Below are 14,367 nucleotides of genomic sequence, written 5' to 3'. Positions count from 1 at the left end.
CAAGAGCGCGCGGCGGGGTTTCCCCACCCCCAATTGTGGGGACGTCACGGCGGGAGGCTGGCTCGGGTGATTTGTGACGCGCTTGTAATCGGGGGATTACGGTAGGTAACTGGGGAACGGGCAGCCGTTTGAGCGCCGCGTGGAGAGAAGAGCTTTCCAAGACGGGGCTCCAGCTGCAGCAGCATTTGCCCTCTCTTTAAGAGTCTCTGCCCATCGAGCTCAAATAATTTTTCCGTTCCTTGGCCTCCACACCCCCCGCCCGTTTATCATTGACCGTGTGAAGCGAGGAACACTTCCGATTTTGCGCGTGTGTGTATCCCCTGTTCCAGATATTCCATAAGGCTCTCCCTTAGAATGGAGCACGTGGGCAATCAGGATTCGAACCCTATCCCCTCCTGTGATTTCCAGCAGAGCATAGCCTCTCCGTGAATTTGTCCAGTCCTCTTTTAAAGCCATCTAAGTTGGTGGCCATCACTGTCTCATGCGGGAGCGAGTTCCACACTTCAACTATGTGCTGCATAAATAAGTCATTTCTTTTATCTATCCTGATCCTTCCAACATTCAGCTTCGTTGGATTCCCATGAATTCCAGTGTTATGAGAGAGGAGGCAAAACTTCTCTGTACAGTATCCACTTTCCGCAGCCCATGCATGATATAATAAACTTCTGTCTCTTTACTCGCCTTGTCTCTGAACTAAAAATGCCCAGACGCTGCAACCTTTCTTCACAGGGGGTTATTCCATCCCCTTGATCACTTTGGTTTCCCTTTCCTGGACCTTTTGCAATTCTACAATATCCTTTTTGAGGTGAGATGACTCAAAATTTGGGTCACACCAGAGATTTGTATAATCACATCTTTATGTCTGCAGTTTTATTTTCCGTTCCTATCCTCATGATTGGATTGAACTGACCTTCAAATCACACTGAGTGCACAATTAATTTTTATTTTTCCTTAAAAAAAAAAGTATTTCAATTCAACTTCTCTTGGCTACCGGCAAAACTTTCAGACGTTTTTACTGCCTGTAAAATTAACACAGCGTAGCCTTTTCTCAAAAGCTCAATTTACTGAATGTAAGTCAAGCGCGCCAGATCAGATCTTTCGTCAATCTCGGGGCAAAGGTGTGTTCCTAGTTACGATGGTGCTTGGAAGATTGGAAGCATCCAGCGAAAAGAGTGGCAAACTTAGCGAGTCGGATCCGATCCCGGTCTAAAGGTTAACAGCAGTGAATATTTAATCCTGGGAAGGAAGAGAAGCCACAAGGAGACAAGGGATTCTTTCTTTGCTGGGGTGGGGGGCGGGTTTTCAGCCTCTGCAAGGGGGATCCGGCCTTTGGAGCTGAGAGCAGCAACTGCGGGGGCGGGGCGGGGACAGGATCCCAGCGCCTAGGTGAGTCAAAGGACAGAAGTGGTAGACGGAAAAGAATCACGATTCCTGGAGAATGCAGGAGGGGGGGGGCGGCTCTTGTACTGCTTGCAGGTTTCCCCACAAGCATTTATTTGGCCACTGTGGGAACAGGATCATTGGCCCTGATCCAGCAGACTCTTCTTATGTCCTCGAGCTAAGAGCTAATGAGAAACCTACTGAGTAACACGCAAGAGTTAATAAGGCAACTGGTTTATTCATCAAGATTCTTACTCTTACACTTCAGTTTTTATCCCATCCTTCCTCCATAGAGATTCCCCTCCCCAAAAATGATTTAAAAAATAATAATGCAGCAATCCTGTAAGGCAGTTAGGCTGCAAGACAGCAGTTTCCAGCAACTGGTATTTGGAAGTACAGTGGTACCTTGGGTTAAGTACTTAATTCGTTCCGGAGGTCCGTTCTTAACCTGAAACTGTTCTTAACCTGAAGCACCACGTTAGCTAATGGGGCCTCCTGCTGCTGCCGCGCCGCCAGAGCACGATTTCTGTTCTCATCCTGAAGCAAAGTTCTTAACCTGAGGTACTATTTCTGGGTTAGCGAAGTCTGTAACCTGAAGCGTCTGTAACCCGAGGTACCACTGTATTTCTGCCTTCAACTGCAGAGGCAGAGCATAGCCATGGTGGCTAGGAGCCCTCTCCTCCTCCATGAATTTGTCCCATCCTCTTTTGAAGTGGCCATCTTGTGGGAGTGAGTTCCACAGATTAACTACGCTCTATGTGAAGGAAGGCTCTATTTTATCTGTCCCTGCCTGAACCTCCCAGCATTCATTGGATGCCCACAACCTCCAGTGTTATGAGAAAAGGAGAAAACCTTTTCTCTGCCCCCTTTTCTACATGCTGTGAATCATTTTACAAATCGTGCCATCTCCTGCTTGCCTTTTCCCCAAACAAGAGAGTCCCAAATGCCGCAGCCTTATTTCGTAGGGGAATGGCTCCATCCCCTTGATGGTTTGGGCTGCCATTTTCTGTTCTCCCCCCACTCCCAGCTCTACAATATCCTTCTTAGTGTGGGGTGACCGAAAGAGTGTGAAGAGGTTGTCCTCCCCACTTCTGTTGCTGCTGTGGGGCTGTTGCAGGAGCCATGCCTCTGGCTCCCAGCACAGCACCCTGGTCAGTTCAGCCCAGATTGCATGGTTAATGGTCCATCTCAAGTGGGTGGGTGGGAGAACGTGTGTCCCTGTGGTGTGCATTTGGTTAAAGATTAAGACAACTCAACCAGTGCATTCCCTTTGACCAGATTTTGGCCCCCACCCCATCCCTCTGCGATGCACCCAGACTTCCAGAAGCTTTTCCGATGTCCGGTGCAGAATTTGCTGCAGGATGGATTTCTGGTAAGATCCGAACTCCTTCTTCCCTTTACACACACACACAAAACACACATTGAGGTGGGGGGCTTTGTTGTAGGGACACATCCCTATTTCAGCATGGAAGACCGTATGATCCAGTGGGGTGGTATGTGTGTGTGTGTAGAAGAATAGAATCATAGTTATAGGGTTGAAAGAGTTCTCATCTAGTCTAACCTGCTGCAATGTCGGAATATGTGGGTGGCCCATATGGGGATCGAACCCGCGACCTTGGCGTTATCAGCGCCACACTTTAACCGACGGAGCTGTTGCAGAAGTGGCTGGAATGTCAGACGAAAGACCCAAGATTGGCAGCATCGATCCAACCCCACAATGCTCCCCGGCTGGCCTTGATCCAGTCCCCCTCTGAGCCTGAGCCGCCTCACAGGGTTGCTAGGAGGGGGAACTCCCCCCCCCCATATACATACGCTGCCCTAAACTCACTTAGAAAAAGAGTGGGGTAAAAATGCAATGACTAAGTGAAAGAAAATAGGATCGGGTTGGGAGAGGACAAGAGAAGTTGTCTTTTGCTGCTCCCAGCTTCTCACAACTTGGCCCTTGTTTCCTCACCGCAACCCTTTGAAGCAAGCCGTTTTTCATTTCTGGTTTGCAGACAAGGGAAATGAAACCGAGAGTGACTTAGCTTTCCATGGCTGCTCACAGACTTTTTTTCAGAAGCAACACGTCAACCCTGCCCCTCTCTCTCCCCAAGCCAGCCTAGCGCCTTTTCACCCTAACAGCGACCCCACTAATTCCCCCTTTTTAATTTTTATTTTGCTACAGGGGCAGCAGGGCTGGTTCTGGGGCACCCAATCGACACAGTGAAGGTGATTTCTTTGGGGGGAGGGGGCTGGAAATGCTTAAGGCAGGGGTGGGGTGGGGAGGACTTCCAGCTTTGAGGGAGGCCTGAAGGAGACGGGTCTCAGATGGGGGGGGGGGAGAAAGAGATGGTAGCCAGAAGTGTTGGGGAGGTGCATGCCCAAAGAGGTCGGCTGCTTTTGAGGCTCTGTGCTAGCTGCAACTGTTGCATAGCATGCAACGGGCACTGAATCCACACGGGGCTCTGGACAGAGCAGCATGCTGGGTTGTGGCAGAGAACCTCATCGCCAACAAAGTTCTTTTCTCCCCAGAGGGATTGATGGCCAGTGGAGTTTTGTGAGGAAGCAGAAACTGGCGTGTTCACTGGGGTTGTGAGACCCTGGCTTAGTTGTCGAGTTCACGTGTCACATGGACAAGGTCCCAGACTCAGCCTCTCCAGTTACCAGTGGATAGGAAAGAGCCTTCCAGGGCTGCCTTATACTGAGCCAGACCATTGGTTAATCTAGTTCAGTATTGGCTACTTTATGGGCTACTTTTAAAATGAGGCTGCTTTTTAAAATTGCATTTTAACCTGTATTTTAAATTGGTTCCCCCCACCCATTATTTTTTACTGTAATTTTACTGATGTTAGCCACCCTGAGCCCGGCTCTGGCTGGGGAGGGCGAGGTATAAATAAAATTTATTATTATTATTATTGCCTGCACTGACAGGCAGCAGTGGCTGCCTAGGGTTTCAGGTAGTGGACATTCCCAGAGACTCTGGGGCTGCTAATTTGGCCCTGAGTCGGGGGCTTTTCTTCTGTTCCAGGTGCGGTTGCAGACACAGGCCAGATACCAGAACGTTTTGGACTGTGTGGTCAGGACGTACCGTGAGGAAACGGTGAGCCTCTTTCTGTTGTGTGTGCAGTGCAGACTTCACCTCTGAGCTTTCGCCTCCTTTTAAAACCCAGCCTAATCTTAAACCGCTAGATTTAGACCAAGGTCTTTTGTAACAGCATAATTTTAGAATGCAAATTTAACCCCCAAAAATCACTTATTACGAAGAAGGAAATATGATCTGCCCAGTTCTGTGGAACTCTCTGCCACTAGAGATTTAGCAGGCACCTTCCATGCCAACTTTTAAATGTGTGCTGAAAACATTTCTATTCCTCCAGTCCTATCCAGGCAATTAAGAACACATTATTCTACAATGATTATTTGATGTATCTTTTTAACTTTTTAATGCTTTTTTCTTGCATGGTTTTATGTTTGTATTGTTGTAAACTGCTTTGATATATTTTTATGACACAGAGGCATATGACTATTTTTATAGACAAGTACATATAAATATTTTGCTTTTTAATATTAATATTTAATATTTTCCCCAAATGCCCAATTTTTCCACTTGGAAATAATCTCCACCCCCCCCCCCAGGAATAAATTCCTAAGCTGGTCTATTTCTTTGCCATTATAGTGTTGCCTCTTGACTCTACAGCCCCATTCCTGATCCTTGCCTATCTAATTTCTTGGGAGAAATCATCACAGGGGCCTGCCCCACAGATCGCCTGGGAGGGGTGACTTTGCCAGAAGAGAGGGTGGGAGGCAAGGCATCACCGGAAGAGAAAGACAAGAGAGGACACAGGCTTTTACAAAATTTGCAGCTGCTAATTGATATGTATAGATGCAGATTGAGAAATAATTGCTATAATTTTGAATACAAGTGCAGCATATCTCACCATAATGGAGGGGAATCTGCTGCCACCAGGAGACCTCCGTGCCTGGAAACTTTGCCCTTGAAACTGATTTGGACTGGACGACCTTTGCATTAGAAGAAAAGGAAAGTAGGGCATATGTGATTGTACTCAGCTAAATTCCAAAACTAGCAGACCCATGGAAATCACTGCACCTGTGTTAGTGCTGCCCATTCATTTATGTAGGTCTGGTCTTATATGTGACTAACATTAGGTGCAACTTCTAGGTACCCAAAACATTGCTACTCCCCATGAATTGCAGGCAGCGGCTGAGGAAGGGGTGTTGTGTTCCCAGGTGTCACCACTGAGGGTGGTGACAAAATGCTGGGCAGCACTCATCACGGAGCCTGCAGTGCGTCCGAGCCACGCATCTCTCCCAGGAGACACGCGGTGGCTTGGGCGCGTGCAGGCTCCGCATTGCCCAAACGGTCTGCCTGCTGCCTCACCCCCAGCTGTAGGGCGGCTGAGTGGGAGGAGGAAGGCAAACTCCAGAGGCCCTGTGGGTTCGTCCCGCTCCTGGGTGTGCTGCCCCAGGTGCCCAAGCGGCTTCCTCCGCCACTGGTTGCAGGCTCCCTTTAGGGTGTTCATACCCTACAAAATGTCCCTGATGAAAATAGGGATGTCCTACCATACCATCCAATGTTTCTCTTATGAAAAATGGGGCGTCCAACTCCTAAGGAGAAGCAGGACATTCCGGTATGAAATCAGAAGCTGCGAGGGCTTCTGTAAATCCGAGACTGTCACTGGAAAATAGGGACACCTGGAGGGTCTGGGTGTTGGAGATTTGGAGGACAACCTGACAGTGTATCCTGACTCACTTTGACCAAAGGCTCAAGCTGGGACTGACTGCTGATCTCCTCCTCCTCCAGTGAGAGCCCCTCCAACCAGGGCTAGTTGGATCCCAGTTGCCATAAGCTACTCAGCCCTTGCTGATAAGTTCACCCAAAAGGGGAGAGGTTTGATTGGGGAGTGGGGAGTCAGAAGGAACCACTGTGCAGGGCTTTTTACCCCCTGCTCTCTGGCTCTCTGGGGACGCGGGTGGCGCTGTGGGTTAAACCACAGAGCCTAGGGCTTGCCGATCAGAAGGTCGGCGGTTCGAATCCCCGCGGCCAGAAGCGGCTTAGTCATGCTGGCCACATGACCTGGAAGCTGTACGCCGGCTCCCTCAGCCAATAAAGCGAGATGAGTGCCGCAACTCCAGAGTCGGTAACGACTGGACCTAATGGTCAGGGGTCCCTTTACCTTTTTTTACTCTGGCTAAATCCCCAGTTTATTTATCTGTAGCCCACCTTTTTCTCTTCAAGGTGGCATACATGGTCCCCCGCAGCCAGCCTCTGGAGCCACCCCCAGCTCATAGAAGCATAGGGCTGTTGGGTTGGAAGGGACCCTAAGCATCATCTAGACCCCCCCCGCAGGGCTCACCTGCCCGCTTCTCCCTTGCAGATCCTTGGCTTCTTCAAAGGCATGAGCTTCCCGCTGCTCAGCGTGGCCATGGTGAACTCTGTTGCGTTTGGGGCCTACAGCAACTTCCTGCTCTACCTGTGCGGCACCCACCACCGCGATCGCAGCGCCAACCCCCCCAGCTACACCCATGTCTACGCGGCTGGATGCTTCTCAGGACTGGTGCAGGTAAGGAGCAGGTAGCCCCACCTGACTTGAGCGTATGAGCGTGGTTTTGGGATCTGCATGACTTCATGCCCAAGTCCCAATCAAGGAAAGTCATAGCACCGCTCTGTTCTGCCTTGGTCAGACCCCACCTGGAGCCCTGTGTCCAGTTCTGGGCACCACAGTTTTAAGAAGGATATTGGCAAGCTGGAAGGTGTGCAGCAAAAATCATCCAGGGTCTGCAAACCAAGCCTTATGAGGAACGGTGGAGGGAGTTGAAGATCTTTAGCCTGGAGAAGAGGAGATTGAGAAGAGATATTTTTTCTATCTTGAAATATCACACAGAAGGTGGGTTCAAATTGCAAGAAATATCAGGGAGAGCTTTCAGATAGCAAGAGCCGTTCGAGAGTGGAATGGACTCCATCGGAAGGTGGTATAGATGCAAATTGGGAAATAATTGCTATAATTTTGAATACAAGTGCAACATATCTCACCATAATGGGGTGGGGGGCAGATCTGCTGCCACCAGGAGACCTCTGTGCCTGGAAACTTTGCCCTTGAAACTGATTTGGACTGGAAAACCTTTGCATTTGAAGGAAAGGAAAGTAGGGCATATCAGCTAAATTCTACTACTAGTAGACCCATGGAAATCACTGGACCTGTGTTAGTGATGCCCATTCATTTAAGTGGGTCTACTCTTGAGTGCTACTAACATTAGGACTCTCCTTTATTGGAAGTTTTTAAACAGAGGTTGGATGGTCTTCTGTCAGCTATTCTTTAGCTGGGATTCCTGCATTTCAGGGGGCTGGACTAAATGCCCCCTTAGGGTTCCAGCTCTACAGGCCTATGATTCTAAAACATCCTCCTTCCATGTTTTTCCCTGTTCAGCCGCACAATTTCCCCATTACGATGCTGTTCAGTTGGTTATGAGCTGTATCAATTGCTCAAGCCATTTCCTTCTCTGGAGGCTGCCCCTCCTCTCTAGGAATTAATCTTTTTTTATTTTTATTTTTCATTCTAATTTTACACATTTTATTTGATGCATGTATCAAGCCATATGAAAGCTGAAGCATATGGTCCACATAAAAGCCACCTTTCCGTAAGATAAAATACGTCGTGCGATAGGCAGAATATTAACCTCCTTGTGGGAATTTACTCTTCAAATTGGTCATAACCCAAGACAAAGAGTTCTTTCTCAAAACGACTACTGGGCTCCATGTCTAACTGACATGCTCAGGTGCATTTAAAGTTTTAGAGAAGGTCATAAATATAAGAGATAAAATAGCACCCCATAATTTCCCCAGACATTGCTGAGGTATCTGCTTACAGGTCCAGTGACAAGCATAAACTGGATCCATCTGGCAATCTGGGGCTACAAAACCATATCGGAGACTAAATCTGGAACAGAATTAAAAAGACAAGGGTTCTTGGGGTTTGGAGAACTGTTTCCCAAAATGCTTGAGCTCTGTATCACATCTGCCACCAACTCTCTTCCATTTTTGGCACAGGATCAGCAGTTACTATTTCTGACTTCATAGATCTTATCTAATTTCAGAGGTGTTAAAGAGGCCACTGCAGTGCTGTTTTTATACAATTCTCTTTAAGCACTTCCAAATCCAAAAGAGAAAGGACAAACTTCTGGAGAAACTTGTCTTTGTAGATCCTCGATAATATTTTGCACCTTGCAGTGTCACACAACTATGTGTATTAAGATTTATACCCACATGCCATTTTTGTCAGTTGGTTAATTTTGCTTCCTTTTCTCATTATACATATTTAATTTTAATAGCAATCAAAGAATTTTAACAACACATTCATATAACAATAGGATCTTAGAATGGTAGAGTTGGAAGGGACTCCAAGGGCCATCTAGTCCAAACCCCTGCAATGCAGGAATCTCAACGTGTTGTCCCCCATCCAATTTGAAGTCATACCGGACCCTGCTTAGCTTTGCAAACGTACTAGCAGTTGTATTGCTGCACCATGATAATGAGCCTTTCATAGTTTCCCGTAGGATGTATGGATGGGGGTGGAAGTGTGTGCCTTGGACCAGCCTTGGACTAAATTTTGTGGAAAGTGCCCCCCCTTCCTGTTCCACTGCAGCCCATTTCCTTTCTCCCCCCCTGTTCATTCATTCATAATTTTATTTCTTTGCCACCTTTCCGTAGCTCAAGCCATGCCCAAATGTAAAAAATACACATAAATGCAAACATAACAAAAGTAGTGATAGACAGTAAATAAACTGTTCTCTCCCCCTCCATTCCCTGTGTTGACGCAGGCTGTGGTCCTGGCCCCCGTGGATCTAGTCAAAGTTCGGCTGCAGAACCAGACCCACCCATACGGACGCAGAGACCGGCCGGGGGCCCCCCAGCCACAGTACAGGGGTCCAGTGCACTGCGCTGCCAGCTTACTTCGGGAGGAAGGCCCCCGTGGCCTGTTCCGTGGGGTTACGGCGCTGGTGCTTCGCGACACCCCCACCATGGGCATGTACTTCCTGATTTACGCAGTGTTCTGCAGGGCGTTGACTGCAGACGCACAGGAGCCAGGTGAGATACAAAGAGCGCTGGGGGGACCCGGTGGGTGAGCCACCTCTGCACATCCCCTAAGGCTCTCAGGGAACCTGTTCCTCTGGAATATCGGAGAAAGCTGGAGCCGGAGGGGAACAAGGAGTGTTTGTGAGTGTGTTTTAGTCTGGCGAAAAGGCAAGTAAAAGGCGCCATGACTGTTGGGATGTGTCCAAGGGAACGGGGGCAATTCGCAGGCCCCCAGCTGGCTCTAGCCCACCGGCCGGCAGCCGGGTGAACTCCGGTCCTTTGGAACAGCATCAAACAGCGACTCACAGCTTCAGAAGCCTTCAGAAACTTGAGCACGCCTTAACCAGCAGAGTGAATAACATGCAACAGAAGTGGCGGACAGAGGCATATGTAAAGCATATTTACAAGCAGTTTATTCAGCATAGTTCAGGACAAAGAAAACATGTCTGCTCTCTTTCATGTCCAAGAGCAGGAAGCTTAAGGCGAAAGCTATACACAAATGGAAGTTCCCAGCAAACTGTGCTGGAACGTAAACAGACATGTGGCATACAACAATCATGTCTGTTCCTTTTAAGGTGGAATGGAACCTCAATGATAGAAAATTATAAAAATATGTATGGCATGGAGAAAGCTGGGAGAGAAAACTTTTCCTCCCTCTCTCATAACAACTGGGAACATCCAGCAAAGCTGAATGTTGGACAGTTCAGGACGGGATGAAAGGGACAACGTTTTCACGCAGCGCATAATTGAACTACGGAACTCCCTGCCACAGGAGGCAGTGATGGCTACCAACTTCGGTGGCTTCATAGGAGGATTAGAAAGAAATCATGGAGGAAGGGGAGGCTATCGATGGCTACTAGCTGGGATGGCTATACTCTGCTGCCACAGTCAGAGGCAGAAATGCTTCTGAATACCAGTTGCTGGAAGCCTCAGGGAGGGAGGGAGGGAGAGGGCTCTTGTGTTCGGGTCCTGCTTGGGGCATTCCCATTGGGGCATCTGGCTGGCTGCTTTGAGACCAGGACGCTGGACTACATGGACCCAGCAGCCAGGCTTTTCCTATGTTCTTATGGAACCTCCAGGTTCACAGGCAGTTGATCTAGATTCCTAGATTATTATTATAGATTCCTTGATTCTCAGGGGTATTTGGCCCACTGTGGACTAGAGGGGCTAGCAGGTTTGTCTTATGTGTGTGAGGACTGTGAGCTCAGTTCAGCTCCAGGGCTCCACACAAACTGCTGGGCTCTCCAGTCCCTTAATTTCAAGTCCGCATCTTGACCGCCTGGCTACACGCAGTGAATCTCGGGATTTTCGTACAAAACAAAATAGTTCCTTCCGGCCTGACATCTGCTGCCCTCCCTGTTTTAGGGGGCATTATCCCTCCCTCCTGCTTCCTCCTCCACAAGAGAGGCCCCCAACCCATGCTGTGCTCTTTGCCTGCCTCCCCCCACCCCACCCCACCCCTTGCAGGCTCTGCCACAGTTCTGCTTGCCGGTGGCTGCGCTGGGACGGTTTCCTGGGCTTTGGCGACCCCGATGGATGTGGTGAAGGCTCGTTTGCAAATGGACGGGGTGAAGCAAGTGGCGTATCGAGGCATCCTGGACTGCATCCTCACCAGTGCCCGGCAGGAGGGCCCGCGGGTGTTCCTAAAAGGGCTGGCCCTGAACAGCCTCCGCGCTTTCCCAGTCAACGCCATCACCTTCCTGAGCTACGAGACTCTCCTGAAGGTTCTCGGCTGAACCCCCGTTGCATCCTCAGGAGGGGCTGGTGTTGCCCCCCTTCCTCATCTTATTCAGGGCTTTCGCACCAGCATCTTGCAGCCCAGAGACTCGGGGCAGGCTGGGTGGGCCCTGGTCCCAAAGAAAGCTCAAAGACATTGACCACCTCCGGGCAAACCATACAGCAGTTTAGACTCCTGGGCACATCTGGCACATTTTATCAAGTGCTGTGGGCACCGCTGCCTCTGCTCACTGCTATTCCCCCTCCTGTGGAAAAACAGAGAGAGAGGAAGTGGGTGCACTCGGAGTCATAGAATGGTAGAGTTGGAAGGGACCCCCGAGGGGCATCTAGTCCACCCTCCCTGCAATGCACGAATCGCAGCTAAAGAAGGCCATCCAACCTCTGTTTAAAAAACCTCCAGCGAAGGAGAGTCCACCACCTTCTGAGGGAGTCTTTCCCCTTTTTGGGCGGCTCTTCCAGTCAGAAAGTTCTTCCCGATGTTTAGATGGAATCTCCTTTCTTGTCGTTTTGAATCCATTGGTTCGGACCCTACCCTCTGGAGCGGCATAAAACAGTCTTGCCCCGTCATGATACAGCCCTTTAGATAGTTGGATATGGTTCTCATACCATCTCCCAGTCTCCTCCTGGCTTAGCCTCCTCAACTCCCTCAACATAGGAGCCTGTAGCACCACTCTTGAACCTTGAAAAGCACGTAGAGCTGAAAGGGGAAGTGGGAAGGAGAGCCACTCTTTCCCACTTCCTCCTTCAACTCTATGTACATTTCAGGGAGAAAAACACACGAGGGTGGGGGCTCAGTCTCAACCTTGCCAACCCACTGCCCCCTCAAATCTGTAGCACTAGGTTATTAATGGGCGGTCTACCTACCTGGATTTTTTTTAAAAGATCACAGCAGTCATGTAGCCAGCAGCCTTATCCAGTATGGTATAGAGGTTCAGACTTGGGACTTGGGAGACAAGGGTTCAAATCCCCACTCGGCCACAAAGCTCACTGGGTGGTGACCTGGGGCCAGTCACTGCCCCTCTGCCTAACCTACCTCACAGGGTGGTGGTTGTTGAGGAAGAGGAGAACCATGTATGCCACCTTGAGCTCCTTGGAGAAACTGGCAGGATATAAATGCAATGAAATAAACAAATAAAATATCCCAGAGTGGCCCGTTCTGCCTTGCTAAAACACAGGAATTCCTTCATCACCGGAAAAGAGGACACAGCTTTGCCATGACATTTGGATAGATGTAAATGAACGAATAACCTCTCTAAATTACGATGGAAAGACAACCCATCTCACCAATAGTGGGCAACAAGACTTGGGGGTCAGGTAGCCTGGGGTTGCCTCTGTTTGGTCTGTTTATATTGACTGGTAGTGGCTCTGTAGGATTTTGGACAGCATTTCATAGGAAACCACAGGATGGGTAAGGGTTTGGGCTGACGTCATGTGTGCCCCTCTTCCCAAACCTGCATGCGGAGTGGGAAAGAGGGTCTGGATGCAGCTAGTGATTATCGGCCACCGCCGGCTTCCTATTGAAACTGGGAGGGAGCTCAGTGGGAGCGGAAGGACAATGAGGGCGACTGGACTGAGGGCAAAGGTCCAATGCCATAAATTCAAACACACTGCACCTCCTCAAATCATTCTTAAATCCCACCAGGCACCTTGTTGCTGCATCACCAGAGGTATTTGAAAGCTTAGGAAATGCTGAGCAGAGCAAAAAGCCTGTGGAAAAGAAGCCAATTTTCTTTACAGGGGAAAAAAAAGTTTTTTAGGCTACATTCAGATGGGCAGCTACAGCTACAAATAATTTCTCTTCTGCTGTCAGCTGCAAGTTGAATTGCAATTGATTTCCCACACTATTGGGGTCTACTCTATACTTTTTCTTGGGATACATCCTTGCCATGTTCTTCCATCCTTACTGGTGGACATGATAAGGAAGCATGTTGGCTCAGAGGCAGAGCATCTCTGCCTTGCATACAGAAGCCTCCAGGTTCAAACCCTGCTGGCATCTTCAGATAGGGCCGAGAGACACTCTCTGAAATCCCAGAAAGCAGCTGCCAGTCAGTGCAGACAGTACTGAGCTAGATGGACCAAGCTAGATGGACTCTGTCTCAGGCAGCTTAGCAGCTGTGGGCTAGGAAGAAGACAATCCAGTTTACCTGAGCAGCAGCCGTTAAAAACAAAAAACCTTAGCAACCCTTTTCAGAAAATTCAGTTATTTAATTAGCAGTAATGCACTTGTTTTAAGTTTGATTGCCCAATTACCACTCCTGAAATGATGTGGGGAGAGGGGGAAAGTGTGAACATTTGCTTTTGTACTGAAAGTGTAGATCAGAAGCATTTAATGAGGCAGTGAAAATCCACAGTGTTAAAATGGCGGTGACTGGAAAGGCAGCAGGGCTGTGTTTTTGCAAAATAACTTTTAAGTAGTGTTACAGTGCTATAACACTCGTTTAGGAATTATTTTGCTACTTGAAAACAACAACACATCTCCGAAAATTGTTTCTTAGTACAAATTAAAAGATTGTGGTTTTTTAATGGGCATGATAAAATTGGCTCCCAACAACTAGGTGTGCTGACCTGACCCGCCCACCCCCTGTCCATCAGAAACAGTATTTCTGTCGTGTCAAGATTCAACCTAAAACTGTTAGCCAGCCATACTCCAACCACCTCCAGAAATTCACACAGGACATTCACTGCCTTCACCAGTTCTGATTTAAATGAGAGGTAGAGCTGGGTATCATCTGCAAACTGGTGAGCACCTGTGTTAACAGCTGTGTGTATCCAGAAATCTCTTTGCTAACCTTGTAGGATCAGTTGCCATCTCCACCAAACTGATCAATGAGTTTGAAAAACTCTGGTTCTCAGAACTGAGATGCTTAGCAACTGGTTTCTGCTCTCCTTTGGTCAAATTTTTAGGTGTGTGGTTTCTAAAACATGCTTAGGTCAGTTGTAGTTTTAGCTATGTATTGGATACAACTTTTTGGACATAGCTTGCATGGTGAAATGCTGCAGCAGGAGGCTTGCTGACAGCAAATTTGGTTTTTAAGGGTAATTAAAGGTTTTCGTAACATAGATTGACATATGACAAGCTGCTTTTAATACTCAGAATGTTATTAAAATGTGACACCAGAGGGCTCTGCAAAGCAGCCAGCAACCAGCAGTAGGGAGACAGCCGTTTTGACAGAAAAAAA

General features: G+C 48.5%; 1 protein-coding gene across 3 annotated transcripts; it reads left to right on the top strand.

Annotated features, from left to right (window-relative positions):
* The first annotated feature begins 34 nt into the window (after positions 1 to 34).
* Positions 35 to 12,332, top strand: SLC25A45 (solute carrier family 25 member 45). 3 transcript variants are annotated; one of them, XM_082204341.1, is made up of 7 exons: positions 35 to 101; positions 2,659 to 2,752; positions 3,548 to 3,591; positions 4,391 to 4,462; positions 6,756 to 6,941; positions 9,196 to 9,463; positions 10,919 to 12,332. In XM_082204341.1, the coding sequence occupies exons 2-7, from the start codon at positions 2,716 to 2,718 to the stop codon at positions 11,185 to 11,187; spliced, it is 876 nt and encodes a 291-aa protein (XP_082060467.1). In that variant the 5' UTR covers positions 35 to 101; positions 2,659 to 2,715; the 3' UTR covers positions 11,188 to 12,332. The 3 variants fall into 3 exon arrangements, with proteins under 3 accessions (XP_082060467.1, XP_082060468.1, XP_082060469.1); XM_082204342.1 differs by lacking the exon at positions 3,548 to 3,591 and having other exon boundaries at positions 41 to 101; XM_082204343.1 differs by lacking the exons at positions 35 to 101; positions 2,659 to 2,752; positions 3,548 to 3,591 and adding exons at positions 1,303 to 1,386; positions 2,024 to 2,109.
* The last annotated feature ends 2,035 nt before the right edge of the window (positions 12,333 to 14,367 follow it).

The sequence above is a fragment of the Podarcis vaucheri genome (assembly GCF_965113315.1).
Source record: "Podarcis vaucheri genome assembly, chromosome: 16".
NCBI lineage: Eukaryota > Metazoa > Chordata > Lepidosauria > Squamata > Lacertidae > Podarcis > Podarcis vaucheri.
This window is presented reverse-complemented; position numbering and strand designations above follow the sequence as displayed.

Coding starts and splice junctions, on each gene's coding strand:
- SLC25A45 (XM_082204341.1), top strand. CDS start 2,716: ATGTCCGGTGCAGAATTTGCTGCAGGATGGATTTCTG. Junction 4,463..6,755: donor GGACGTACCGTGAGGAAACG/GTGAGCCTCTTT, acceptor TCTCCCTTGCAG/ATCCTTGGCTTCTTCAAAGG. Junction 9,464..10,918: donor TGCAGACGCACAGGAGCCAG/GTGAGATACAAA, acceptor CACCCCTTGCAG/GCTCTGCCACAGTTCTGCTT.